We start from the raw sequence: 25,729 nt of genomic DNA on the forward strand, positions 1-25,729 counted from the left end.
AGCCCCACCAGCTGCTGGGAAAGCTGGAGCTGCCTGCCAGCCCCTCAGCAGTGGACAGGACCAGAGCAGATGGACCCAGCTGGGGGCCCCACTGGCACCATCGACCCCTGGGGCTGGCAGCTCATGTGTGGAGTCAAACAGGACAAACTTCCACGTTGAAAGGTGGGATTCATCATGAAAGGTGGGATTCATCAATAGTGCACTGGGGTCACTTGGTGGTGGCAGATACACTGGATAACACAGTCAGTATTGGTGTGTGATTTTAGATTTATTCTTTATTTCTGCTGGGAAATCATTCCCTCTGAGGCTGGGCAGGCCCTGGCACAGGTGCCCAGAGCAGCTCTGGCTGCCCCTGGATCCCTGGCAGTGCCCAAGGCTGGACAGGGCTTGGAGCAGCCTGGGACAGTGGAAGGTGTCCCTGCCATGGCAGGGGTGGCACTGGATGGGCTGTAAGGTCCCTTCCAACCCAAACCATTCTGTGATTCTGTGATTCCTCCAAAGGGCTCCCCACAAGGAAACCCCAACTCTGCAGCTCTGGCTCAGCTCAGCCAGGAGGGACAAACCCTATTTTCATTGGACATTCATCAAGGGCTGGGCTGCAGTGAGCCCAGAGCTGCCAGAGATGATCCCCTGGCTCCTCCTCAGGGGCAGAATGCCCTGGATCAGGGCCAAGCCCCCCAGGTGGGCCCTAGGCTGGGTAAAAGCGTTTCAGCAGCTCCTTCTTGTTGACTTTGCCCATCTGGTTGCGCGGGATCTCCTCCACCACGATCAGCTCTGTCGGGATGGCGTAGGGAGCCATGGTGTCCCTGGAACACCAAACTGGGCTGTCACAGCTGGGCAGGGCCAGCTGAGCCTCCCCAGGAGCCCAACCAGCCCCACCTGGGACCCCCACCCACGCCCCAGGAGCCCATTTAAGCTCAGCCCTCCCAGAGATGTGGTGGGATGTTTGATGTTTGCTCCCAGCCTGTCTCTGTGGGAGCAGCTCATCCCTGGGGACCCCTCGGCTGGATCAGGGATGTCCCCAGAGCAGGGACAGCGCTGTGAGGAGTTCGGGGCCCCAGCCCCGAGGGCCCGCAGGTGAGTCCCTCCGGGGGATGGATGGGTGACCGGTCAGCGATCACAGCCCCAGCCCCATCCTGGGCGCAGGGGGGGCTCTCCTGCCTTCTGCTGCCCGTGTGCCACCAACCCGCGGCCGTGCCCGGCTCCGGCAGCGCCTGGCACTGGCTCCAAGGCGAGATGCCAAGGCTGCCGAGCCCTCGGAGCCCCGGCCGGCCTCCTCCCCCCGCCACCGCCACCAGCGCCCGGCATATGGAGCCGCTAACTCGGGATGGCGCCTGTCGCCGCGGAGCACGGGCAAGGAGAAAGCCGCAAAATGAATCACTCTGAAGAGGGACATGTGTCTCCTGCCAGGGAGTGCGAGAACAGGGGCCCAGCGAGCCTAAGTGACATAAAAAATAAAGGGGAGAGACAGGGCGAGAGGGAGAGGCGGGCGGGGAGCGCAGCCGGACCCTGCGGGGGATTCGCGTTCAAGGGCACCAGAGCCACGTCCCTGTCACAGCGCTGGGGACAGCCACGTCCCTGTCACAGCGCTGGGGACAGCCGCGGAAGAGACGTGCAGGGAACGCTCTGGGAGGGGGGGCTGGGCAAAGCCCCCTGCCCAGCACCAGGGACCCCCAGAACAGCCTGGGGGATCCCCAGGGCTGCAGTGGGGATGGAGGGATCTCCTGGCTGGGTCACCAATGTCCCCAGCATGGGGTTTAGGGATGAGCAGCCACCTAAGATATAGTGAGCATCTCTCCTGTGAGGAAAAGCTGAGAGAGATGGGCTTGTTCAGGTGGGAAAAGAGACTTTATGAGAACTTTTTAATAGGGCCTGAAGGGCTTGGACAAGGGGGAATGGCTTCAAACTGCCAAAGGGCGGGGATGGAGGGAATATTGGGAAGTAATTCTTCCTGGTGAGGGTGGGCAGGCCCTGGCACAGGTGCCCAGAGCAGCTGTGGCTGCCCCTGGATCCCCTGGCAGTGCCCAAGGCCAGGCTGGACAGAGCTTGGAGCAGCCTGGGTTAGTGAAGGTGCCCCTGCCCATGGAAGGGGTGGCACTGGATGAGCTTTAAGATCCCTTCCCACCTAAACCATCCCATGGCTCTGATCCTATCCATGTCCCTGCTGAGGACACTGCTGGCTTTGAGCCTGCTCTCCCTGTCCCCTCCTGGGGTTTTACCTGGCCCAGTCCTTGAGGTCCCTCACGGAGAGCATCTGGCCCTGGCGCAGCTTCACCACGGCGCTGACCCGCTGCCCCCACACCACGTCCGGGGGCCCGATCACTGCCACGTCTGCAGGGACAGCAGGGACCCTCAGGGACCTGAGCAGCTCCTGGGGCCCAGCTGGGCACAGCAGGGGCTCAGGTGTGACAGGGAGGGAAGTGCCATGGGATGTCAGCACTGGAAAACACCGCGGGCTGCTGTGCCGACACAAGGACGGAGCTTTTCACTGTGGGAAAGGCAGGAAGCTCCATGGTGTGAGAATTTGGAGTTAGGGGGGAGGAAGATGATGTACAGAGCGGTGTGCAGGTGGGGGCACCACTTCTGACCCCCTTGCACAGGGTCATGCACAAGGGCAGGGCAGCTTTAACTGCAGCCTCATTCCCAAAATCAGACAGGAGCTGCTGCTGACTCAGCTCCGGCCCCGGGATAGCAGAACTGCGGGGTTCAAACATCCCCCGTGGGCAGGGAGCTGCAGGCACCCGGGCAGGGCTGGGCAGGGCAGGGCTGTGCAGGCAGTGCCCCCCGCGGGCAGGGAGCTGCAGGGGAGCACACACACACCTGCGATGTGGGGATGTGCCAGCAGCTGCCGCTCCACCTCCAGCGCGCTGACCTTGAACCCCCCGTTCTTGATGATGTCCACGGAGGTGCGGCCCTTGATCCAGTACACGCCATCCTTGTAGGCTGCTGTGTCTCCTGGAAAACAGACAGCTCCATCAGACGCTGCTCCCTTCACCCCCCTCTGCCTCTCCTGGCACGTGGCTGTGGCACTCTGCTGGTGCTGCAAGGGGGAACGGGCTCCCACTGCTACAAGGCAGGGCTGGATGGATATTGGGAAGGAATCCTGCCCTGGGAGGGTGCCCAGGGAATCTGTGGCTGCCCCTGGATCCCTGGAAGTGTCCAAGGCCAGCTTGGACCAGCCTGGGATAGTGGAAGATGGAATGAGATGAGCTTTAAGGTCCTTCCAAACTAAACCATTCTGTGATTCCACCAAAAAAAAAAAAAAGGTGGGGAATGACACTGGGATAATGAGCCTGTCCTGAGCAAGATGTTTGGTCCAACCTGTCCTTCCCACAGGTGTGATCCAGGTCAGCCCAGGTACCATAGCATGTGCCAGCCTGATGCAGTTTTCACACCCCATTTCCAGCTCACCTCTGGCACTGTGGTGCAGCAAAGGCCCAGAGATTTACGCTGTCAGGGCAAGGAAACATCAGAATCAGTCCTGAAAATCCAGGCTGCTCCCCAGAAGAGCTGTGTCCCTGCTCAGCTGGCACCTGCCAAAATCCTGAGCAGCTCAGCCAGGGAATGATTAATTGTTCCTGCATTTGCCTGCCCCTTGGCACTCTGTGGATGCTGAAGGCTGTCTGGAATATTCTGAAGTTGGGGCAAGTTTGAAACTGGGGCTCTCTGGATGTTTGGCTGCTTGGAGTGGGGAGGAAGTCGTGGCTGCTGTGATGAACTGCCTTCTGCACCCTGATCCCCTGGTGTGTGACTGACACACGGAGGGACAGGGGACATTAATTCAATGGTGGCACTGGGAGAGCCGGGAGCAGGAGCTGCTTATTCACACAGAGAAGATGGGGAGAGGAGAGGGAATTCAGCCCTGCTTCAGTGGCACACAGTTCTCTGGGATGGCAGCACAGGAAACCAGCCACATTTGCTTTCCCTCTGCCCTGATGGGGTGAGTGATCCCTGACAGTTCTGCTCCCCTCCCATCCCTGTGCTCCCCACACAGATCCCTCCATTGCCCTGGCAGCACAGCACAGGCAGGGGATCTGTCACATTATTATTGTGACTGCTGGGAGCTCCTGGGACCAGCTCTGCAATTCCCCCCACCTCTTCCCTTCCAGCTCCTCTCCAGCAGCAGGCCCTGGCTGTCACTTCCCACGCTGACAGCCCCGAGTGCCCTGGGGATGCCATCCACTGAGGACAGCCCTGTTACCCTCTGCCCTGCGCCATCTGCTTCCAGCCCAGCACATCAGGCAGCCTGTGCACTGGCACATCCAGCACTCCCTGCCTCCCCAGCCAGTGGGGAATTCCAGATCACTTAAAAGGAGATGCTGGATTTGCTCAACGACTGTCCCAGGGAGTGTCACCTCCAAAGTGGGGCTGCCCTGAGAGCCACAGCAAGGACTGTGCCTGTCCTCCTGGGGGTCACAGGTGAGTCCCTGCCCCATGGGCCCCCCAGCCCTGGTGGGCAGCTGCTGGTGCTGTGTCCCATCCACCCCAGCTGCTCCATCCAGCAGGATGCACCTCAGAACCACAACCAGCACTCCCTGCCCTGGGCCAGCTGCACCAGAAAGGGAATTTTGGCTGATGAGATGAGGGTCTGTGACACCCCCTCTCCTGCTCTGCCTGCCTGGGGCACTGCACCCAGCTCCTGTCAGCACACAGAGCCGTGGCAGCAGCACCTCGTGGCACGTGGGGCCGTGGGATTGCTGCTCCCTGACAGCAGCCGTCACTGCTACCTTTGGATTTGTTTCAAGATGCTCAGTGGGCATCTGTTCTGTGAAATGTTAAAGGCTCTGCTGAGCTGCATACTGAGCAGGCTCTGTGCTGGTGGGGGCTGCCCTTTGCTGGAGTTACAGGCAGTTCTAGATATATTTATCCAGTAAAAAACGTAGAATTAGGGGAAGGTTTGGATTGGAAGGGCTTTAAAACTCATCTTGTTCCACCCCTGCCATGGCAGGGACGCCTTCCACTATCCCAGGGTGCTCCAAGCCTGGCCTTGGACACCTCCAGGGATCCAGAGGCAGCCACAGCATCTCTGGACAACCTGCTCAGCCCTCACCACCCTCCCAGGGAGATGCAGAAGGAGACGTGGGCAATGGAGACCAACATTTCCCAACTCAAACTGCAGAGATTTCTGCCATGAGGTTCCTCAAGTTGCAAAATCCTCACTGCAAACACAAAAGGGCCCTTGGGACTCTGCTGCAGTTTGAGCACCTCCTTCAGTGAGTGCTGAGACCCCGTGGGCACCAAGAGGCTGCTGGAGCTGCTTCCCAGGATGTGGAGAACAAGAGCCCCTTTGCTCCTCGAGCTGAGCTGCAGGATCAAACCCTCACCTGAGTCAACACCCTCACCCACAGGGTGGTTTGTTCCTGGCAAACAGAGCACAATTCCCACATCCAAGGTACAACCAGCTATTGACCTAGGGAACACTTTGGTTCAAGAAAGGAAACGCTGAGTGGCTTCAGGGAGCTCTAAGATAGCTGAAGTATGTATAAAAAATGACTTTTCAGGTAAATCAGGTGACTTCAGCCTGGTCTAGACAGAGGGTCAGGAATGTTCTGGGATGCGCTGCACAAACAGGGACAGTGCTGGCCTCGCACTGGGGCTCTGTGAGCCCAGGATTTCAACCCTGCACAGTGGTGGTGAGGAGAGGTCAGCCCCAGGAGGAGCCCAGCCCAGGCACACCATCCTGCTCTGGGGCACAGATGTCCCTCGGGAGCCTGGGAGGCGTTTGCTAACAGGTGTCACCAGCTTGGTGGCAGTGACAGCACAGACGTGCCAGCCGGGACTGGCAGGCGGGGCCAGCCCGGAGCAGGCGGTGCCACCGTGATTTACAAACTGTCACAGAACTGTCACAGAACTGTCACAGAACTGTCACCAGGCTCCCCCGGCTCCTGGGAGCTGCCTCCCCACCCCACGGGACCCGTGCACCTCCTCCCTGGTGCTCGGAGCTCCAGGGGGACCTGGCAGATAATTCCCAGGTGATTTCAGGTGTGGTACCAGCTCCAGGAGAGTGACAAGGTCTGTTCGGGCAGAGGAGTTGGTGCTGCCCTTTGAGTGTGGTGCAAAGAAGAGAATCCACTTGGAAAGAGAAGATCAGTGGAATCTTTTTGTCCTGCCACAGCGGATCTGAGAGCAGGGACCTTTCTGACTTGGCTGTGTCCTGGGTGCTCCTCCCATCCGAGGATGAGCACTGCCAGGCTGGAAGCAAAGCCCCACAGCCCAGTGCCACCAGCAGAGCCTGCTCCACCAGCATCACTCCCAGGGATGTGGCTCTTTGCAACTGTGATGTCTCCCCATGTCTGCCACAGCTCCAGCAGATCAAGTGCTGCACAGCAGAAAATACCAAGAAACAGCAAATGCCCCCTTAGAAAGGCAAATGATTTTGCTGATTATTTCAGCCTCCTGCTCTGAGCAGTCAATGCTCCAGCCAGGAGCTCCAGGGGCCGGGGATGCTGGGGGGCTCCTCCCTGCCAGCAGAGGATGTGCTTGGAGCACTTTCAAATATTAATTAGACCTTTTTGCTGTTAATGAATCACTCCTGATTTCTGCAAACTCTTGGCTCCATGCAGAGCCCAGCCCAGTGCTCCTCAGAGTGGGGACGGGGAGCAGGAATGTCTCACATTCCCACTCCTCCAGGTGACACAGGGGACTGTCCCCTCTGGGGACAGTCACCATGTGCCACCCACGGGTGGCCAGCAGAGCTCCTTCAGACCACACAGTGCACCTTGCTCCTTTGGGAGCCTTTATGTTGGTTTTTTTGGGTTTGGTTTCTTTTTTCCCAAATTCCAGGAGGAATTCCCTGCTGTCAGCTGCTCTCCTGCCATGAGGATCCCTCATTTCCAGAGGGAAGAGCAGAGCACTCACCCTCCTGCATTCCTCTGGAATTGCTGCTCTCACCCAGTGAGCGTGTTGGGGGGGGGGACACCAGCAAGTTCCCAGCTGGAAAACCCCGGGAAGCTTGCAGGGAATAATCACTTTGCCCTTCTCTGGTGCCTTTCAGCAAAGGATCCCCAAGCACACTGACCCAGAGGCTGATCAGGCAGAAAGGGAAGAGCTGGGGATGAGGAGGAGCCCCCGTGGGATGAGGACTGGCCTCACACAGCAGGAGCAGTGGGCAGGAGGCTCTGGATCTTTGCTGTACCCTGGCATTAACTCCTCCCTGCCTCCCACTTCCCTGGAGTCACTGCTGATGCTGCTGCTCCATGCAGAGCTCAGCCTCTGGCAGACACACCTCACTGATTAGGATTATGATTTATTTTCCAGGTAGGATTGGTCCAACAGCCCAGGCAGGTGATGAAGAGCCTGAGCCCTGATGCTGATCCACACCTCTGGGAGAGCAGAGCCAAAATCTGGGAGCTCAAACCCCCTTTGCCAGGTGAGGATTTTGCAGGAGCAAGTCTCCAACCCCAGCACCCACAGCTGGATGGGGACATGCAGGAGCTCAGGGCTTGTGATGGTCCCCCTGACCAGTCAGAGGCAGCTGGCAGGAAGGTTCTCCTCCATCCTCCTCCTTTCAGCAGAGTTTTCCTGCCTGCAGATCACACCATGGGAATGCTCCTTCACAGGCTTTGGAATCCCCCTGCAGCCACAAGCTCCGTGTGCCTGTCACATTTCTCAGGTGCTTTCAAGTTTCCCTGCTCTTTCCAGGGCAGTTCAGTGTCTCACCACCCTCCTGAACCCCTGGGAAGGATTTTTTTGCAGTAGCATGGGCACAGTGGGGCTGGGAAGCTGCTGAGCGTGGCACAGCAGTGACATTCCTGTGCTCACTCTGCCTCTCTTCCCATCCCTCTGGCCACAAGCTCCCAAGCCCAGTGCAAAAAGAAATGGTTTGTTCCCATTCCCAGAGGTTCCTGTGCTGGAGAAAGGCCATGTGGGGGGGATAAATTATTATAAGGCAAGTGCTAAAGGCTTTTTATAGGAATTAGATAATCCATCCCCTCTGTGGGATGGGTGGCCGAACGCTGCCTCTGTGTCACAGACATCCACCTTTCCCTCCCCCCACACCAGGAAAACTGCATGCACAGATCCCCCATCTGCTCACATCCATCACACACTTCACTCCAGTTTATTAGCTGGAATAAATCATAAATATTTCATTATATATCAGCGGCGCTGGGCTCGGGGAAGGTGCAATCCATCACCCTGCTCGCCCGACCTGCGCCGTGCAAGCAGCTTTCCAGTCTATTAAACAAGATTGATACAGTGTGCCAGCCTGGCTGGGGCATTTATCCATGCACCACTGGCACAGGGAGGGCACGGGATGCATGGGCAGCCCAACCACAAACCCTGCAGAGCAAGAGGCAGAGTCCTTGCCAAGCGTGCCATGGGAATGCTGCTGGCATGAGGAGAACCATGGAATTATTTAGCTTAAAAAAGGCCCTGAAGACTGTTTATTCCACCCATTCCCCAGCACTAATCTGTGTCCCCAAGTGCCACATCCTCATGGTTTTAAATCCCTGCAGGAGTGGAGACTCCACTGCTGCCCTGGGACAGCCCTCGCCATGAGGAAAGCTCCCCTAATTTCTAAGGCTGTTAGATACCAGGGAAAGCTGCTCACTCTTGTTCCCTAGGAGAAGAGATGGGAGAAGACACCGTGGCAAAGCAGGGCCCAGCTGAATCAACATCCTGCCCCCAACAGGGACCTTCCAGACTGTCCCCAGCTCAGGAATTCCCCCTCATCCTGCAAGTGAGACCTCTCTCCAAGCCACATCTCCCTGAGTCACTCTCTGCTGGAACCCTGGGCTTGGGTGAGTTCCCAACACGTGAGAGATGCAGCTCTCCGTGACCCAGAGCCTCCCTGGCACTGCTGGATTGATGGGAGCCATCCCTGCTCCTGCAGGGGTTGAGGCTGCCCCAGCAGTGCTGATGTGTGTGCACAGATCTCTCTAATGAAATGCTAAATGAGAGGCTGAATAACTGAGCACCTTTAGCTTGATTTATTGCGTGGAAGTGAGGAATGCCTGTCCCTGCTGTCAGCCATCTTGGCTGCCAACAGAGGTCACGAGCACTAATTGTAGCTAATTAACATTAATTAGACTTGGGAAAGACTGGGTCTCCTCTCCCCAGCGATCCCCATCCGCCCCAGCCCTTCAGCACTCGCATTCCCTGGAAGCAGGCTGCATTCCCAGCAGCTCCTGCTAATCCCAACCCAGCTGAAACCATCAGCTCCTGCTTCTCCCCACCTTTCCCACCCTGCTCACACCAGGAGGGTGAGACCTGCCAGGCCCCAGAGTCCAGCTCACTGCTCCCTCTGGAGCGTGTCACAGCCCTGGAGTGACTCCTGGGGGACACCTCAGTCCATCTCCCCTCACCAGCTCACCTGGGCCAGCAAATGCCTTCCCTGGGCTCACAGATCCTGTCCAAAGGCACTGGGGCTGCTCTGAGCTCCCTCTGCAGAGCACGGTGGGTTTGGACAGCCCACGATCATTAATAAAGCACCAAAGGCTCCTGAGGGGGAGACTCCGAAACCTCCTCAAAAAACCACATGGATATTAATTGCACAGCAATTATTCCTGAGGAAACCCTCTCCCCAGCAGCTCCCTGGGTGCAGGACAAAGCCTTTCCTGGTGTCCCTGCCCTGGCCAGCAGAGCCAGGGCACTGGGAAGGGCTGGCACTGCCTCTGGATCCAGCTGCTCTCCTGGCACGGGCAGCCCTGGCTGGCAGCACAACCCCAGTGTGCTGCCAAGAGCCTCCAGCAGGGCCCAGGGCCAGCGAGGGGAGAGGCTCAGCAGCTGCAGATCTGTCCCTGTGCTGGGAGCAGGCAGGTGAGCTCAGCCTGGAGCTGCTGCTCTCCAGGCAGTCCCAGCTGCACTCACAGTGCCAGCATGAGGAGATGCTGGAGTCCCTCTGGAGCCAGGCTGGGAGAGCTGGGGGGCTCACCTGGAGAGGAGAAGGCTCCAGGGAGAGCTCAGAGCCCCTAAAGGGGCTCCAGGAGAGCTGGAGAGGGACTGGGGACAAGGGATGGAGGGGCAGGACACAGGGAATGGCTTTAAACTGAAAGGGGGTAGGGTTAGATGGGATATCAGGGAGAAATCCTTCTCTGTGAGGGTGTGAGGCCCTGGCACAGGTGCCCAGAGCAGCTGCGGCTGCCCCTGGATCCCTGGCAGTGTCCAAGGCCAGGCTGGACAGGGCTTGGAGCAGCCTGGGACAGTGGAAGGTGTCCCTGCCTGAGGGAATGGGCACAACCCCAAAGCTGCCACAGCTCCAGGAGAATTTGGACAATGCTCTCAGGCACAGGCTGGGATTGTTGGGGTGTCTGTGCAAGGCCAGGATTTGTACTTTGATATCTCAATGCATCCCTTCCAGCTGAGGCTGTTCTGTGATTCCATGATTGATCTGGGAAAGGCATTGGGTCATCTTCAAGCTGCCTGCTCCCAGGAGAAAGGGGTTAAACAATGGACTCCCCACTCTCAAAACTTCTCCAGAGACTCCTGCAGCAGCCAGCATGAGGAGAAAATAAAATCAGAAATAAATAAATTTTTAAAAAAGGGGAAAAAAATAAAAAAGGCAAGGCCCAGGCTGGAATGAATTCCTGTCATGCTCTGTACCAGGGAACTTTGTATTCCACAGGCAGCAGCTCTGAGCCTGCTGTCAGAGCCACGCTGGGAAAAAGGGCAAAACCCTGCTGAGATGAAAGAATGGGAAGCACTGGAACAGCCTCCCCTGGCATTTACACCTGGAAAAAAAATAAATCACTCAAGGGCATCTCACAAAGAGCTGTGCTAATAAGGCTCTCCTCCCCACGCTGTGTGGCTGCGTGGGACATGGAGCAGTGCCAGGAGAGCTGGCAGCAGCTCAGGGACCTGCAGGGGAAAGGAGCAGGTAAGACAAGCCTGATTCAAGCCTGAGCTGAGCTCTGCCCACCCTGCTTCCAGCCAGGGGACAGAGGGACTTGGGGACCTGCCTTGAGTGCAGCTACCCCATGTCTCAGCTGATCTATCAGAGATTCCTTCCCCTCACACAGGTATTTTCCAAAGGCTCCTCACACTTACTGCACCTCTCAGCAGGGTGAGAAGTCAGGCTGATGCCCACTGACCCTCCTGGCTTGTCTGCACCTCCTTTTTCCTTCACCATGCACACTCCCCCTCCACAACCCCGTCCTGGCTCCTGTGGGTGGGCTCATTCCACCACACAGACCTTTCCCTGCTCCCAAGAGGATTTTTCTCCTTGTCTGAGCACAGGGAAGAAAGCAGGGACTGTGGCTGCACTCAGGATCCCCTTGGGGCAGGGAAAGCACCATCCACTGCATCCCTTCTCCAATCCATCCCTTCTCCAGCCCATCCCTTCTCCAGCCCATCTCTTCTCCAATTCATCCCTTCTCCAGCCCATCCCTTCTCCAATCCATCCCTTCTCCAGCCCATCCCTCTCCCATCCCCTGCAAGCCAGACTTCCCAACACACCCCACTGGGCAGCAGGTTTGCCTACCAAGTACAAAGAGCCACGTCTGTCCTGTTCTGGGGCCTCAGGGCTTGCTGCAGATGGTCCCTGCTCCAGCCTTGGCCTGGGCTGGCACTGACACCCTCACACAGCCTGTGCCAGCCCAGTCCTGGGCATCCAGCCAGGACAGGACAGCACCAAATGGAAACTCAGCCTTGGCAAAGCCTGGCAGAACCTCAGATCCTGCCTGCCCTGGCAGAGGTGCTGCTCCTCATTTTTATCTCATTTCTTCAGCTCAGCATGGCCAGGAGCCCCTCCGAGGCCTCAGAAGTGAAGGACAGGAGCAGATGAACACTCCCCAGGCTGCATGTCCTGCTCCAATGGAAAGCAGTGGATAAAGCAGGCAAAGCTGGAAGGTTTCTGCAAAGCAGGCAGCCGAGAGTTTGGAGGTTCAGTCCTCACTAGCAGGAACTCAGGGGTGACTGATATGACACAAGCAGGCTGAGCAGGGACCCCCCTGCTCCTCCAGCCTGAATTCCTGCAGATGGGTTTGCCCAGAGGACCAGCCAGAAAAGAAAATGGGTAAGTAAAAATGAAAACACTTCTTTTTTTTCACATTAGCATTTAAATATTTATGGAAATCCCTGCAGACAACGAGAAGAAAAAGAAAACTCAAAGAGTAATAAATAAGTCAATGCTCCAAGGTGTGGCTGCATGTGGCTGGTGGAGCTTTGGAGAGTGTGGTAACAAAAAATAATAATGGTTATAATAAAAACATTAGAGCAGATCCCTCTGCTCCCTGCAGCCCCTGAGGGACAATCAAACCTTAGCAAAAGGTAAAATCACCTCTTCTTTTCCATGCAGTGTCCTGGGACCTTGGGCACTGCCAGGGATCCAGGGGCAGCCCCAGCTGCTCTGGGCACCTGTGCCAGGGCCTGCCCACCTCACAGGGAACAATTCCTTCCCAAATCCCTGAAATGGGATGGAATTGAATAAGATGGGATGGGAGGAATGATTCCCAGCAGTCAGGGGCTGGTTCCAGGCTCTCCCTCCAGGCTGTGAGAGCAGCACTGCTGCAGCAGAGCTCGAGGGGTAAAAGCAGCCACAGAACAAAAGGGAAGAGCCTGGATTTTGGAGCTGCAGGTGCCTGCTGTTCCCACTGCCTCTCAGCTGGGGAGCAATTGCTCCATGCCTCTGGAAAGAAGCCTCAGTGCAGCAGAGGTTCTCAAAGCAGGGAAGGGTTGGCATCCAAGATGTTTGATACGACGAGAGCAGAGCTTCAGAGAGTAAACAAATTCTGTGCCAAAAGCTGCTCTCATTTACAGCTACAAAAATCCCAAGTCACTCTGAACTGCTGAAAACATCAGTTTCACCAGCACTCAGGGAAACAGAATCACAGAATCAGGGAATCACGGAATGTTCTGGGTTGGAAGGGACCTTAAAGCTCATCTAGTTCCACCCCGACCATGTGCTGGTGACCCCAAGGCTTCCACTAGTCAGGCACATGAAATGGAAATACTATAATGGAAATACCCTGGAAATGCTGAATCCTCAAGGAGAAGGAATAAATACCCAAGCAGGAAGCAAAAAAGGGAATTCTCTCTCCAAAGTGTTCTGACTGTGTGTGTAAGAAACCTCTGGGGGTGATAAAGGCTGATACACCAGAAAATATTCCATCTTTATGTTTTTAATTTTAGAAACACTTCTTAAATTAGGGCTGGGTGGAAAGGAGAGCCCAGCACATGCCTGCTCTGGCTTCTGCTCCTGCCCCCTCCTACAGCAGCAAGTTTGGGGTCCACCTGGCATGTTTGGGGGTGTCCTTCCACAGCATTTGTGGGCAGGAGGGTCCCAAAGGCAGCAGCTGAGTGCTGCCATCCTGCCCCACCCCAGAGCTGATCCCTGCCAGGCTCCACAAGGAGCTGCTCCAGGCAGGAGCCCCTGCTCCATCCGGTGGGATCTCACCGGTAACTCACATCATTCCAGCACATTGCAATTAGGGAATCATTTCTGTAAAAATAGAATTTGCATTAGCTGGATTTGTGAGTAGGAAAGCCACTGCAAACAAACAGAAAACCTGCAGATTAGGATGCTAATTAGATGCATTTCTATTTATAATCTGCCTTGATCAGCCTCAAGTATTTTCTCTTTCAGGTGTCTGTGCTCCACCCACGGATGTGAGCAATTCCCCTGGCAGGGAAACACCTGCTGCTCCCTGGGGACAGCCAGGCATGGGGAAAAGCCTGAGCCACAGGGACAGGGCTGCATCCTGCTCCTTCTCCTTAGGGCACAGCCCCAGAGCAGGCAGGAGCTGTGCCTGGCCAAGGATGACCTGCCCAGGGCCTTTCCTACAAACAGCACATTGCTCTGTGCTGGGACCTGCAGGAGGCTTTGCCTTTCCCACCAGAAGGGGTGGGAATCACAGATTCATGGAATTAACTGGAAAAGATCTTTAAGATCATCAAGTCCAACCATCAGCCCTGCACCACCACCATGGTCACCCCTGACCATGTCCCCAAGTGTCACATCCATGTTTTTCCAACACTTTCAGGGATGGAGACTCCACCACTGCCCTTTCCACAAAGAGATTTCCCCCATCTCCACCCTAAACCTTCTCTAAGGCCATTTTGTCTCACCCTGTCCCTTGTTTCCCCCCCGGCTGTCCCCTCCTGTCAGGAGCTGTGCAGAGCCACAAGGTCCCCCCTGATCCCCCTTTTCTCCAGCCTGAGCCCCTTCCCAGCTCCCTCAGCCCCTCCTGGTGCTCCAGTCATGATGGGAGGGTTGGACCTGATGGCCTTGAAAGGTCCTCCCTCACCCAAACTATTCCATGATTCTGTGGAATCTGCAGGGGCCAGGGCTGGGAATGGCAAGGATCTGCAGCTGGTGTCAGCTGTGGGCTGGAGAGCTCGGTCTGAAAATGACACAGAGACAGCAGCAGGTCACTGAAACCAGTCAGAGGCACTGGGATCATCCCCTGGACTGGGACTCAGGGCTGCAGCAGGAGCATGTTCCAGTTTTGGAGCAAGCTGGGAATTCAGGGCTGAGTGGGATGTCCCCAGCAAAGCCAGGGCTTGTCCTTGGTGCTTGGATTTGTAATCACAGTGGAAAACCAATTTCTTTTTGTTGTTGGGTTTTGTTTGTTTTGTTTTCCTTTCCCTGGAGCTCCTCCTTCACTGCAGAACATCCAGAAGGAATAAAGAAACACCAGGTCCACTCTGTACTCCCTATAAAGCCTTAACAATAGGATATGAGAAGTGTTTTGGGCCATAGGATTTATTACTGATGGGGTTCAGGGGCATTTGTGACCTGGGCAGAAGGATCCAGCAAAAATTCACTGATAAACCAAGATGTAACAACGTGAAAAACAGCTCCAAGGTTGTGGGGGTTTTTTTAAATGCAGCTCAAAGAAAGAAATTTAACAGATATGAGTCATCATTCTGCAATGTGCATCAAACAAGTTAAATAACTCTTACTTTCTTAACGACATATTAATCAAAGTGCATTGATTCTTGAATCAGATTCTACTCCCAACAAGCTCTCTATCTTCTCCATCCTGATGCATGCATTAAGAGAGTTTTATTCTGACAGATACAATATAGCAATCAATAAAATCTTATTATATGGAGCAGGGATACATGGATTTGTTGCAGGATTTATGCACTACTTTCAAACCCGGTGCTATTTCATATCTCAGCCTTAACCTGCAATTGAAAATAAATCTCCCTGAATACACCAGATTCTAATTTTCTGGATGTATGGGCAAATGTGAATGGAAGCTGCCCTTCCCTGGGGGAGCAGGCTGCTCTCAGGCCGTGTGGCTGCCCGGGGAGCACGGCTGGACTGGCAGATTGCTCTGGAGAAACCCTGGGTGGGCAGGGGGATGTGGGGAGAGGGGCAGAGCTGGGCACCATGCTGGGCACCCAGCATGCTCCCAAACCCTCCTGGTGCTTCCAAAGCCACCTGCTGCCTCCTGGGCAGGGACAACACAGGCTGGCAGTGCCAGGGCCTGGCCCAGGTGGGCATGGCAAGGCTGGGAGGGATGGAGGGAGGGAGGGAGGGAGGGAGGGAGGGATGGATGGATGGATGGATGGATGGATGGATGGATGGATGGATGGATGGATGGATGGATGGATGGATGGATGATGGATGGATGGACGGATGGATGATGGATGGATGGACGGATGGACATCAGGATGACCACAGAAGCTGCTGTTTCTCCGCTGCTTTCCTCCAGTTCCCAATGTTTGATTTTGCTCACAGGATCATGGAATGGTTTGGGCTGGAAGGGACCTTAAAGACCACCCAGTGCCACCCCCTGCCATGGGCAGGGACACCTTTCACTGTCCCAGGTTGCTCCAAAACCTTGCCTTGGACACTTCCAGGGATCCAGGGGCAGCCATAGCTTCTCTGGGCACCCTGTGCCAGGGCCTCATCCTAAAAAACCTCTTCCTTCCCTCTTTTCCTTCCTCCTTTCCCTCTCCTCCCCTCTCAGGAGCATGTGAGGGTTTGGAGGCTGCCTCTCAGCTGGCAGGGCCTGGCACAGCTGGGCAGGAGCTGGGCAGGCTCAGCAGGGACAGCAGCCAGATGCCCACAGGCGTTTTTCCTCTGGGCTCAGCCTGGCCTCAGAGGGCTCGGTGCCACTTGGATGTATGACAGCAGGTGGAAACCCAGCAGTCTCCCTGGAAATGGCTGCAGGGGACTTTGATCTAACCAGCTCTGTCAACAGCGTTAATACAATAAAAATAATCAAATTCACTCGGATGGAAATGAGAGATGGAGGGATCGGCAGACAGCAGCACAAATCCCAGGGAATAAAGAGGATGGGAGCAACAGCACATCCCCTCCGCACCACCAGGAGTTCTGAGGCTTCTCAGAAGAGCCATGATCTTGAATTCATCAAAGTCACTGGGTTTTTCCCCCTTTTTTTGGGCAGGGCTTGGAGCAACCTGGTCTAGTGGAAGGTGTCCTTGTTCATGGGACAGGATGAGCTTAAAGGTCTCTTCCCATCCAATCCACCCAATAATTCTGCGAAAGCGCAGCCCTGAGGGACCTGGCCACCACCTGCAGCCTGCAGGTCACTGCTGGGGACACCACAAGGGTCAGCAGTGAGCAGAACGCTGGCACAGAGTCAGGAAAGCCATGGCTGGGGCTTTGGGAACACCTTGTGCTGCCATTCAGCCTCACCTGTAAAACACTCACCTGGACGACCTGGAAGTGGCAGACACAGGGAATCACAGCCTGGATTCACCTCTGCTGGATCCTGCCAGTATGGCTTTGGCTCCAGGGTAACCAGTTTGTGCTTAATGGGGATAACTCACCCTCCAGATCCAATCCCTGTGACAGGACACAACCCTTTTCATTCCCTCAGGGGTTTTTTACCACCACAGGACTTTTGCCACCTCTGAGTGATCTCCAGAGGCTGCTGATGAGGCTGGGGCGGGCAGGGTGAGGATGGGGCCATGGGATTGCTCCTGGCACTGCTGGATAAATGAGGCTTGGGAAAAACCCAGTCCCACTGACCTGATATCCAGGAGAGATGGAGCAGGAGAGGAAGGGAAGGAAGGCAGAGTAGGGGTAGGGATGGGGAAGGGAGTTCAAGCCTCCCACCCGAGGGAAGCGGGACATCAGAGAGGTCACCTGGCTGCTGGAGGGATTGTCCAAGCCCCCCTTGACCCACCCTGAACCCCCCACTCCTGCCACTGCTCCCCTCCCTTGTTTCCACTTCTGAGCTTTGCTCGGCTGGCGAAAGGGTTAAGTTTAATTTATACTGATTTCTATTTAATATCATTCTCTCCCCGTAGGAGCCGGCAGCTGTGAGCTGATTGTAGTCCCTCATTATGCAGTCTGTATCACTAATGGCCTGTGACAAAGGCATGCCATCTTCCCGGCCTTACCCCCGAGAGCCAATTAAACACACATACTCCCTTCCTGTTTGCAGCGCATTACAATGAAATTAAACTGAATTTCAAAATCATTTTCTCCTAAAGACATCTCTTCGCAATAATTAATGCACGCTATTCCTTTGCAGCTGAAATATTCATCAGGAGTGTTGACTAAAAAAATTTTTAAAGCTGATTGCCCTGCACCCCACGTGAGGGCTGGTGATGCGCCGGTCCCAGCCCGCGGTGCCCGCCTGGCCTGGGGACTCGTGGTGACACTGCTGGCAGAGTGAGCTCTGCTCCGGGAGAACAATTAGAATAAATCACAGCTTCTTCAGGAACCATCAATAAATCAGGTTACACAGAAGGCATCAGAAATCCAGCCTGACTCCTGCCACCACAGCACTGCTAACACACGGTAAAGAGGGGAACGGGGAAATCAGAGAATCCCAGAATCACTGAGGCTGGAAAAGACCTCCAAGGTCATCAAGTCCAAACTGTGACTGATGCCCACTGTGTCACCCATCCCAGAGCACTGAGTGCCACATCCAGCTGTTTCTTAGACACCTCCAGGGATGGGGACTCCAGCACCTCCCTGGGCAGCCCTTGCCAATGAACAGCCCTTTCCATGAGGAAATTCCTGCTGATGTCCAACATGAGCCTCCTCTGGCACAGCTTGAGGCATTTCCTCAAATCACTGGTAGCCTGGAAGTGGAGCCCAACCCCCACCTGGCCGCACCCTCCTCTCAGGGGGCTCTAGTTGGTAGTTAATGATTCTGTGACACAATCCCTGTGTAAATTGAGACAAATCCCACCTGTCTGCAAAGCTGAATTCCCAGGAAAACATTAAGCTGTGGCATTTCATACTTAGTAGCAAAGGATCCCAAACTCCCCTCCATTACTTGGTGACTCACAATTGTCAAGGCAGGCAAAGCCCCTTCCCAAGGCAGCATGGAAACACATCCAGCCTGCACTCCCAGCTCCAAGCCCTCTCCAGTGCCATGCATCCACCCAGAGCTGCTGTCCCTGTGCTGGGGCTGGGGCACTGTTCCCCTACCTGTCCCTGTCCCTGTGCCAGGGGCACTGTCCCCATACCTGTCCCTGTGCCAGGGGCACTGTCCCCGTACCTGTCCCTGTGCCAGGGGCACTGTCCCCATACCTGTCCCTGTCCCTGGGGCACTGTCCCCGTACCTGTCCCTGTCCCTGTGCCAGGGGCACTGTCCCCATACCTGTCCCTGTGCCAGGGGCACTGTCCCCGTACCTGTCCGGAACCATCCGTCGGGCGTGAAGGCGTCCGCGCTCTCCTTGGGTCTGTTCCAGTACTCGCGGAACACCGAGGGGCCCTTCACCTGCAGCTCCCCCTCCTGTCCCTCCAGGCCTGGGGTCACCTAGGACAGGCACACAGTCAGTGCAGCTCCCTGCCACCTGTCCCCCAGTGTCACATTGCTCTGGCTGCCCTGGAGGACTCGAGACCCTGGCAGGGGGCTCAGGGACCTTGGCACGGAGTCATTAACACCTGTGCCTTCCATTTCAGCCCATGGAAACAATCACCAACTTTGTGTGAGGAGTTACAAGCCACAAGAGTTTGAGTAGAATGATAGTTAATTTGTCACAGGGTGAAAAAGTAGAATTTTGGGGGTTTTAGAATGGGGGTTCAAGAGGCAAAGTGGAAGAATCTGGGTGTGTCCTGTCCTTCTTCTTGTCCTCTATTTTCTGCTGTGATGGTGACACTTCTGGATTGGTTTAGAGTAGAGACAGACTGTCTAACATAGGTGATAGGTATTGGAAAATTATTGTAAATAAAGTCCATGTAGTTCTTAGTATAAAAAGCCAACACCACCCCAAGGGCAGGGACTGCGCCACAACCCGACCTGCCGGACAGATCTCAGCAGGTCAGAGAAAGAATGGAACAGATAAGAGAAAATAAACAACCTTGAAAAGCAGAACTGAGGATTATCGACTTCTCTGGTCGTGGGGCTGGCAAAAAAGAGACTTTTTAATACCTTGGGGGTAATTTCAACCACAGAAACTCAGCAGGCAGCATGCAGGGTGACATAAAGGAGCCACAGCACAGGCTCTTCCAGCCCTGGCCAAGCTCCACCACACCCTGCCCACCTGCAGGACATCTCTGCTCAGGTGGAAGGGCTCATCCAGGTGTTTTTGATATTCCAAAGCACTGGGAATGAGCACCTGTGTTATATGAAAACAAGGACTGCCATCCTGGAACTTCCAGCTGCTGGGAGAGAGGTCACACAAGCAGACGTGCAGGGAATACTCTTGGGAATGGGATGGTCCCTTCTGAGCCCTCCCAGGGATCCAGGGCAGCCACAGCTGCTCTGGGCAACTGTGCCAGGGCCTGCCTACCCTCACAGCCAGGAATTCATCCCCAATATCCCATCTAAACCCATTCTCTGTCAGTTGAAATCCACAACCAAGGTGTGCTGGGATGGCAGGGTGCTGTGGGATGTGCTCCATGGAGAACAGCTCAGGAACAGGAATTCCAAGCCACTTTCCCAGCCACTTTGTACTTGAGCTGCTGCAACGGCCAGGATCCATCTGGGACCCCAAAACTCAGCAGTGCCAGCAACAGGGCCACGAGGGAAAGCTGTAATAGCAGTGCTGGAGCGCCAGGCAGTCCCAGGGCAGGGCGGGCTCTCTGCAGCCTCTGATGGAAACAAAGCTTCCCTAAGGGAAAACGCTTAGAAAACTGCTTCCAAGGCATCATTTTAAAGTATTTCCTTCCTGATGTCCTGTCCTGGAGGATGGGGTGACAAGGGGATCTCTGCACACACAGCCCAGGCTTCCAGAGCCCTGGTTGGGGATCAGTTCCCTGCCTGGAAGATGCTGCAGGGAAGAAAAGTCCTTAATGCCAATGAGGAATTTTGCTGAGTGATGGCAAAGTGGGGATGGTGCTGGGTGAGTTCTCCCCATGGATCTGAAAGATGGAGCTGGAATCCAGACTATCCATGAGGTCTGGAGGGCATGGAGCAAAATTCCACACCTGCAGCAGCAAAGGGCACAAAGGATCCGAAAAAGGGCACAAAAAGGGCACAAAAGGCACAAAAAGGGCACAAAGAGGCACGAAGAGCACAAGAGGCACAAAGCCTCCATGGACAAGACTGGCAGGGACATGGTGGGTGACAGAGGGACCAGCAAGGCTGGTTTCAGGGCTCTTACAGGCTGTGTGGGGTTTTATGATGCAGCTCTTGCTTCTCACTCCTTTTCCTGATGTTCCAGTTGTGGTATCACAAAACTAGCAGCTTCCTGAGCAGTGTCCTGGTGTTCAAGCTCCTTCCCACTCCCCAAAAGGGCTGAGGAGGGGATGGCAGAACTAAGAACCTGCAAACAGTTCCCTGAACTTCACCTACACACCCTGCCAGGCTCTGGCTTCCTCTTGTCAGCCCCGAACACAAGAAGAGCTGTAAATCTGTCTGCTACAAACCCCTCCAGCCCCATCCTGCCCAGGATTCCACGGTGCCAGGTACCTGCACAGCCCCAGGGATCAATCCTGCCCTGATTTACCTGCACAGTGCCATGTCTGGTGTGAATCAAGCCTTGAACCCGCTCCAAACTTCCTGTCATATCAACTCAAATTTTGGCAGCGGCTCAACCCACATCTTATCTCGAGCAGAGCCCCTTGGCAGCAGGCACCTCCCTGTTGTGTAATTTAATGATGTTATGGCTGGCTTGCACACAGTAAAACAGAGAGGCCGTGACATTATCTTAATAGGATTTTGCTTGCTGCCCTCAGAGTGTCACCAGCACTGCTCCCAGCATGGCACAGGGGCACAGACAGCCCTAGCTCTGCTCCCAGCATGGCACAGGGGCACAGACAGCCCTAGCTCTGCTCCCAGCGTGGCACAGGGGCACAGACAGCCCCAGCACTGCTCCCAGCGTGGCACAGACAGCCCCAGCTCTGCTCCCAGCGTGGCACAGACAGCCCCAGCACTGCTCCCAGCGTGGCCAGGGGCACAGACAGCCCCAGCACTGCTCCCAGTGTGGCACAGACAGCCCCAGCTCTGCTCCCAATGTGGCACAGACAGCCCCAGCAGTGCTCCCAGTGTGGCACAGACAGCCCCAGCTCTGCTCCCAGTGTGGCACAGACAGCCCCAGCTCTGCTCCCAGTGTGGCACAGACAGCCCCAGCTCTGCTCCCAGTGTGGCACAGGGGCACAGACAGCCCCAGCACTGCTCCCAGCATGGCACAGGGGCACAGACAGCCCCAGCACTGCTCCCAGCATGGCACAGGGGCACAGACAGCCCCAGCACTGCTCCCAGTATGGCACAGGGGCACAGACAGCCCCAGCACCGCGCCCCAACAGCAGCAACTCAAATTCCAGGTTCATGGCACTCATCTCCTCCAAGCTGACCCCTCTGCAGTCCCAGGTACACCACGCTGGCTGGCTCTGGGAGCAGGGATGGCAGCACACAGCTGGGTGGCTGTTTCCTTTCTCGCTCCAGTCCTGGTGGCTCCTGTTGTTCCAGCACGGCTCGATGGCACGAGCAGCTGCTGGAGGCATCACACTGCTGAGTGCACGGATCTCCCCCTCTCCCAGGGCCATACTTTAATGCATTCCAGCAAGTTTAACAGGCAGGCACAGAGTGGCCCTGAAGGCTGTTAGAGAGCTCCCTGCTCCAAAGCCAGTGGAGCTGGACCAGCCGGCTGACGAGATAAGATTCCATTTTCCACGCATGGAAATAAAAGGTTGTAATAAATCCTTTGAAGGCCTAAATCTGGGTGATTAGAAAATGCATAGTTCCCCCTCTCCCCGTTGCCATTTTACCTCTTTATTAGGAGGGTGGTTTGTGAAGGGCTGGGAATCCCTGGCTGGCACGGGGCCCTGGGGTTTGCTCAAAGGGGCCGTTTGTTCGTTTGTTTCCTGCGGTCTCTGCCCCGGGAGCTGCAGCACCAAGATCTCATGGATCTCATGGAATTAGGGAAGGCTCAGAGCTGCCTGTCCTTCTCTGGGAAGCAGGGAAGGCACGGTGGATTCCTAAGCAGAAACATGTGGGAGACACAGAGGGGAAGCTGGAGGGTGAGGTCTGAGGAGGTGAGAGCGTGTTCTTGGGTGGGGATTGGGAGGAAGACAGACTTTTAGGAGAAAACCCAAACACCTTCAGGCTGCAAACAGGTTTTAGAGAGATCCACTTAAACTCTACCAGATGCCTCCTTCCCCCTTCATCCCCCAAATACCCACAGAGTCATGGAAGTGTCTGGGTTGGAAGGACTTCAAAGTTTATCCAGTCCCACCATGGGCAGGGACACCTTCCCCTAGCCCAGGCTGCTCCAAGCCCTGTCCAGCCTGGCCTTGGGCACTGCCAGGGATCCAGGGGCAGCCACAGCTGCTCTGGGCACCTGTGCCAGGGCCTCACACCCTCAGAGAGAAGGATTTCTCCCTGATATCCCATCTAAGCCTACCTCTTTTCAGTTTAAAGCCATTCCCTGTGTCCTGTCCCTCCATCCCTTGTCCCCAGTCCCTCTCCAGCTCTGCTGGAGCCCCTTTAGGGGCTCTGAGCTCTCCCTGGAGCCTTCTCCTGCACAGGGACCTGAAGTTGGTTTTGCTGAACCTCTTTCCTGGGGAAGCACCAAAGGCTGTGGATCAGAGCATCATCTCTCAGCAGGGACCTCAAAAAGGACCTTATAATTCCATGAAGCAAAAGCATTCTGACTTGTGGGGAGGAAAGAAATGTTTCTGCAGCCCTGCCTCCTCCCTGCTGTGCTGCTCAGCTTGGAAGTGCTTGGCATTTTTCCCCACCTTGTAAATAAATGATTACTGTGATCAAAATAATTAAGCAACTGAGCCCTAAAGTGACTAATAGAAGACAATAATTTATGTATGTGAGGTTTGTGGAAGTGACGGAGCCCTTTTACCTCTCCTGCCAGAGAAGTCACTTCTTCCTGGTGTTTGTTGGGCTTTTTTAACATACCAGAGCACAGGAAATGACACAACAAAGCCTGAAGCATCCCAAGTCAGGCTCCCCACTGCTCAGCTGGACCTTAACTGCCACCAGCACCTCCAGACACCTCCCTGTCCCCTCCACCACCCCTTCAAGGCTTTGGTGGCCCAGAGCCTTGTCCCAGAATCCCAGGATCACTGAGGCTGGAAAAGAGCTTCAGGATCATGGAGTCCGAGCTGTGCCCAATCCCCACCTTGTCCCCAGCACTGAGTGCCACCTCCAGGTGTTCCTTGGACACCTCCAGGGATGGGGACTCCCTGGGCAGCCCCTGCCAGTGCCTGACACCCTTTCCATGACAAAATTCTTCCTGATGCCCACCCTGAGGCTGCCCTGGCCCAGCCTGAGGCTGTTCCCTCTGCTCCTGTCCCTGTTCCCTGTCCCCTCCTGGCAGGAGCTGTGCAGAGCCAGGAGGGCCCCCCTGAGCCTCCTTTGCTCCAGGCTGAGCTCCTCCTTTGCTCCAGCAGCATCCAGCAGCCTGACCTGCAGAGAGCAGGGCAGCTCCAGGCCTGGCCCAGACTCTGCTCTTCCAGATCCCACCAGAGCCAGGCCTGGTGTGGGAGGTGAGGACGTGCTCACCTGCCTCCTGCAGGAAGCTGCAGATCATAACCTGCTTGCCAGTGCCTTTAATCACCACCTCCCAGGGCCACACTGGAATGGATGTCCTAGGACTGGGAGGTGTGTTAGAGCATTACCAAATTGCCAGGCAATCTGAACTTTCCTGTACATTCCTAATTTAAAATTCCCCGCTAAGTTGCCTGGTTTTGTAAAGGCACTATGGTTCCTTGGAGCTCCGTGTCCTGCAGCATCCACACAAGTCTGGCAGGAGGCAATTTAGATACAGAACAATTTTCCTCCTGCTGGAAAAAGGCAGATTTCTGCTCCTCAGGGACACAGCACAGTGAGAGTCAGGAAAAAATAAAGCCCCAACCTAAAAACCCCAAGCTCAGGCTGTAATCTGTGAGGCCACATTTCACATCTGTTTTTGCAATGTTAACTTTTATAAAAGGGCTGGGAATAACACAATCCATTTACTTTTCATTTTGGAGAGTTATAAATTTAAAAGCAAGGCTGGTGCACAGTGGAGCTGGAACACTGAAACTTATTTTCAAACAACCCAACCCTCTACTTACAGCAAATGTTGCTCCACTGAAAACAAAAGTGATTGTCTATATTTTTAGGCAATACTGATTTTTTTAGGTTACCAGCCTGATCAGCTCCAGATGATCCCAAAAGCACCACAGAAAACAAGCCAAGTTTGGGAAAGGTCAGCCCTCCCCGCAGTTGTTCCACGGACACAGAAGTTCTTGATCTATATTGACACCATAAATTAAATGTGTAACACTGCTGCAGAGATGCCAGCAGCTCTCCACGCTGCTGTTCTCATCCCTGTGGTTTGCAGGCTCCCTGGGATAATGAACGAGGTGAGATGTCAGCACATCTTCCCACTGCCCCTGCTCTCCTCCTTGGATGTGCCCTCAGCTGACTCTGGGGCAGGCAGAGGACCAGGCAAGGACTCCATCAGTGGCCCACCTTTGGTGTGGTTTCCTTCAGCCTCCCCTAAAAGTGCAGTCTGGGGGCTGGGATGAGCTGTGACTGCACAAACACTGCCCACAGCCTCTGACTGCTCCCTGTGCTGAGCCATCCCCTGCAAGAACCCTGGCACTGAGACAGTTCCTCCTCCTTCAGCACCTCCCCACCACGCCCAGGGCTCTTCCACAAACACCCCAAATCCTCCCTGAGCTACAAACAGGAATGTTCCAGTGGAAGTTCCCTGCCCATGAATGAGGTAAGCTTCATCCTTCCAACCCACACCAGCCTGGGATGCTATGGAAGAACAGCAAAGAGATTCATAGAGGTCCTGAGGGTGCTGTGACAAAGGTGAGCTCAAAGGAAATTCCTGTGGAAAAAGGGATCCTTTTGAGAGATGGATTCAACTTCCATGTGCAAGGAAATATCCTCCTGGAATGAGGCTGTCCCTGTGATGGGAAGAGTTTTCAGCTGAGAAACAACAGGACATGATGCTACTGCAACCTCTGCCTCTACTTTTGCTACCAGGAAGAAATAAAACAGAGCCATGGCCACAAATTAAAAATAAAAACCAAACCAGAGGGCAGAGAGAAAGAAGGAAGGAGATATAAACACATCTGAGAATGGAATCAATGCCTGAGTTGATAAGGAACAGCATGTGATCAATGAGAAGCAGCTAAAATGTTTATACAGGAACAAAAGCAGCCTGGGCAACAAAGTGGAGACTCTTGAATTACTTGGTCAGGACACAAAACAGGATCCTGAGGAGATGAGAGAAATATGGCAAAAAAAAAAAAAAAAAGAAGATAACTGGAACACACACAAGTGCAGTGTCCAGCACTGAGAGGGCTTTGGAAGGAGCTGAGGCAAATGGAAAATGGGAATACATGCAGAGTGTTTTTATCAAAGGTGGATTGTGCCAGAAATCCTGAGGGCTGGGGTTGCAGAGAGAAGAAAAGCTGCAGATCTAATCCAGACTGCCTTCAATGACACATTCC

General features: G+C 55.0%; 1 protein-coding gene across 4 annotated transcripts in view; it reads right to left on the bottom strand.

Moving 5' to 3' along the window:
- Positions 1–260: 260 nt before the first annotated feature.
- Positions 261–25,729, bottom strand: part of ACSF3 (acyl-CoA synthetase family member 3) — a 52,467-nt gene continuing 26,998 nt past the window's right edge. For all 4 annotated transcript variants that reach the window (XM_030955790.1, XM_030955789.1, XM_030955791.1 and 1 more), the window contains 4 exons: positions 18,509–18,635; positions 2,821–2,955; positions 2,220–2,331; positions 261–806 (listed from right to left, as the gene is read on the bottom strand). In XM_030955790.1, the coding sequence (XP_030811650.1) occupies positions 689–806; positions 2,220–2,331; positions 2,821–2,955; positions 18,509–18,635 (492 nt within the window). In that variant the 3' untranslated portion in view covers positions 261–688. The remainder of the gene's footprint in view (positions 807–2,219; positions 2,332–2,820; positions 2,956–18,508; positions 18,636–25,729) is intronic.

The sequence above is a fragment of the Camarhynchus parvulus genome, chromosome 11, assembly GCF_901933205.1.
Source record: "Camarhynchus parvulus chromosome 11, STF_HiC, whole genome shotgun sequence".
Classification (NCBI taxonomy): Eukaryota; Metazoa; Chordata; class Aves; order Passeriformes; family Thraupidae; genus Camarhynchus; species Camarhynchus parvulus.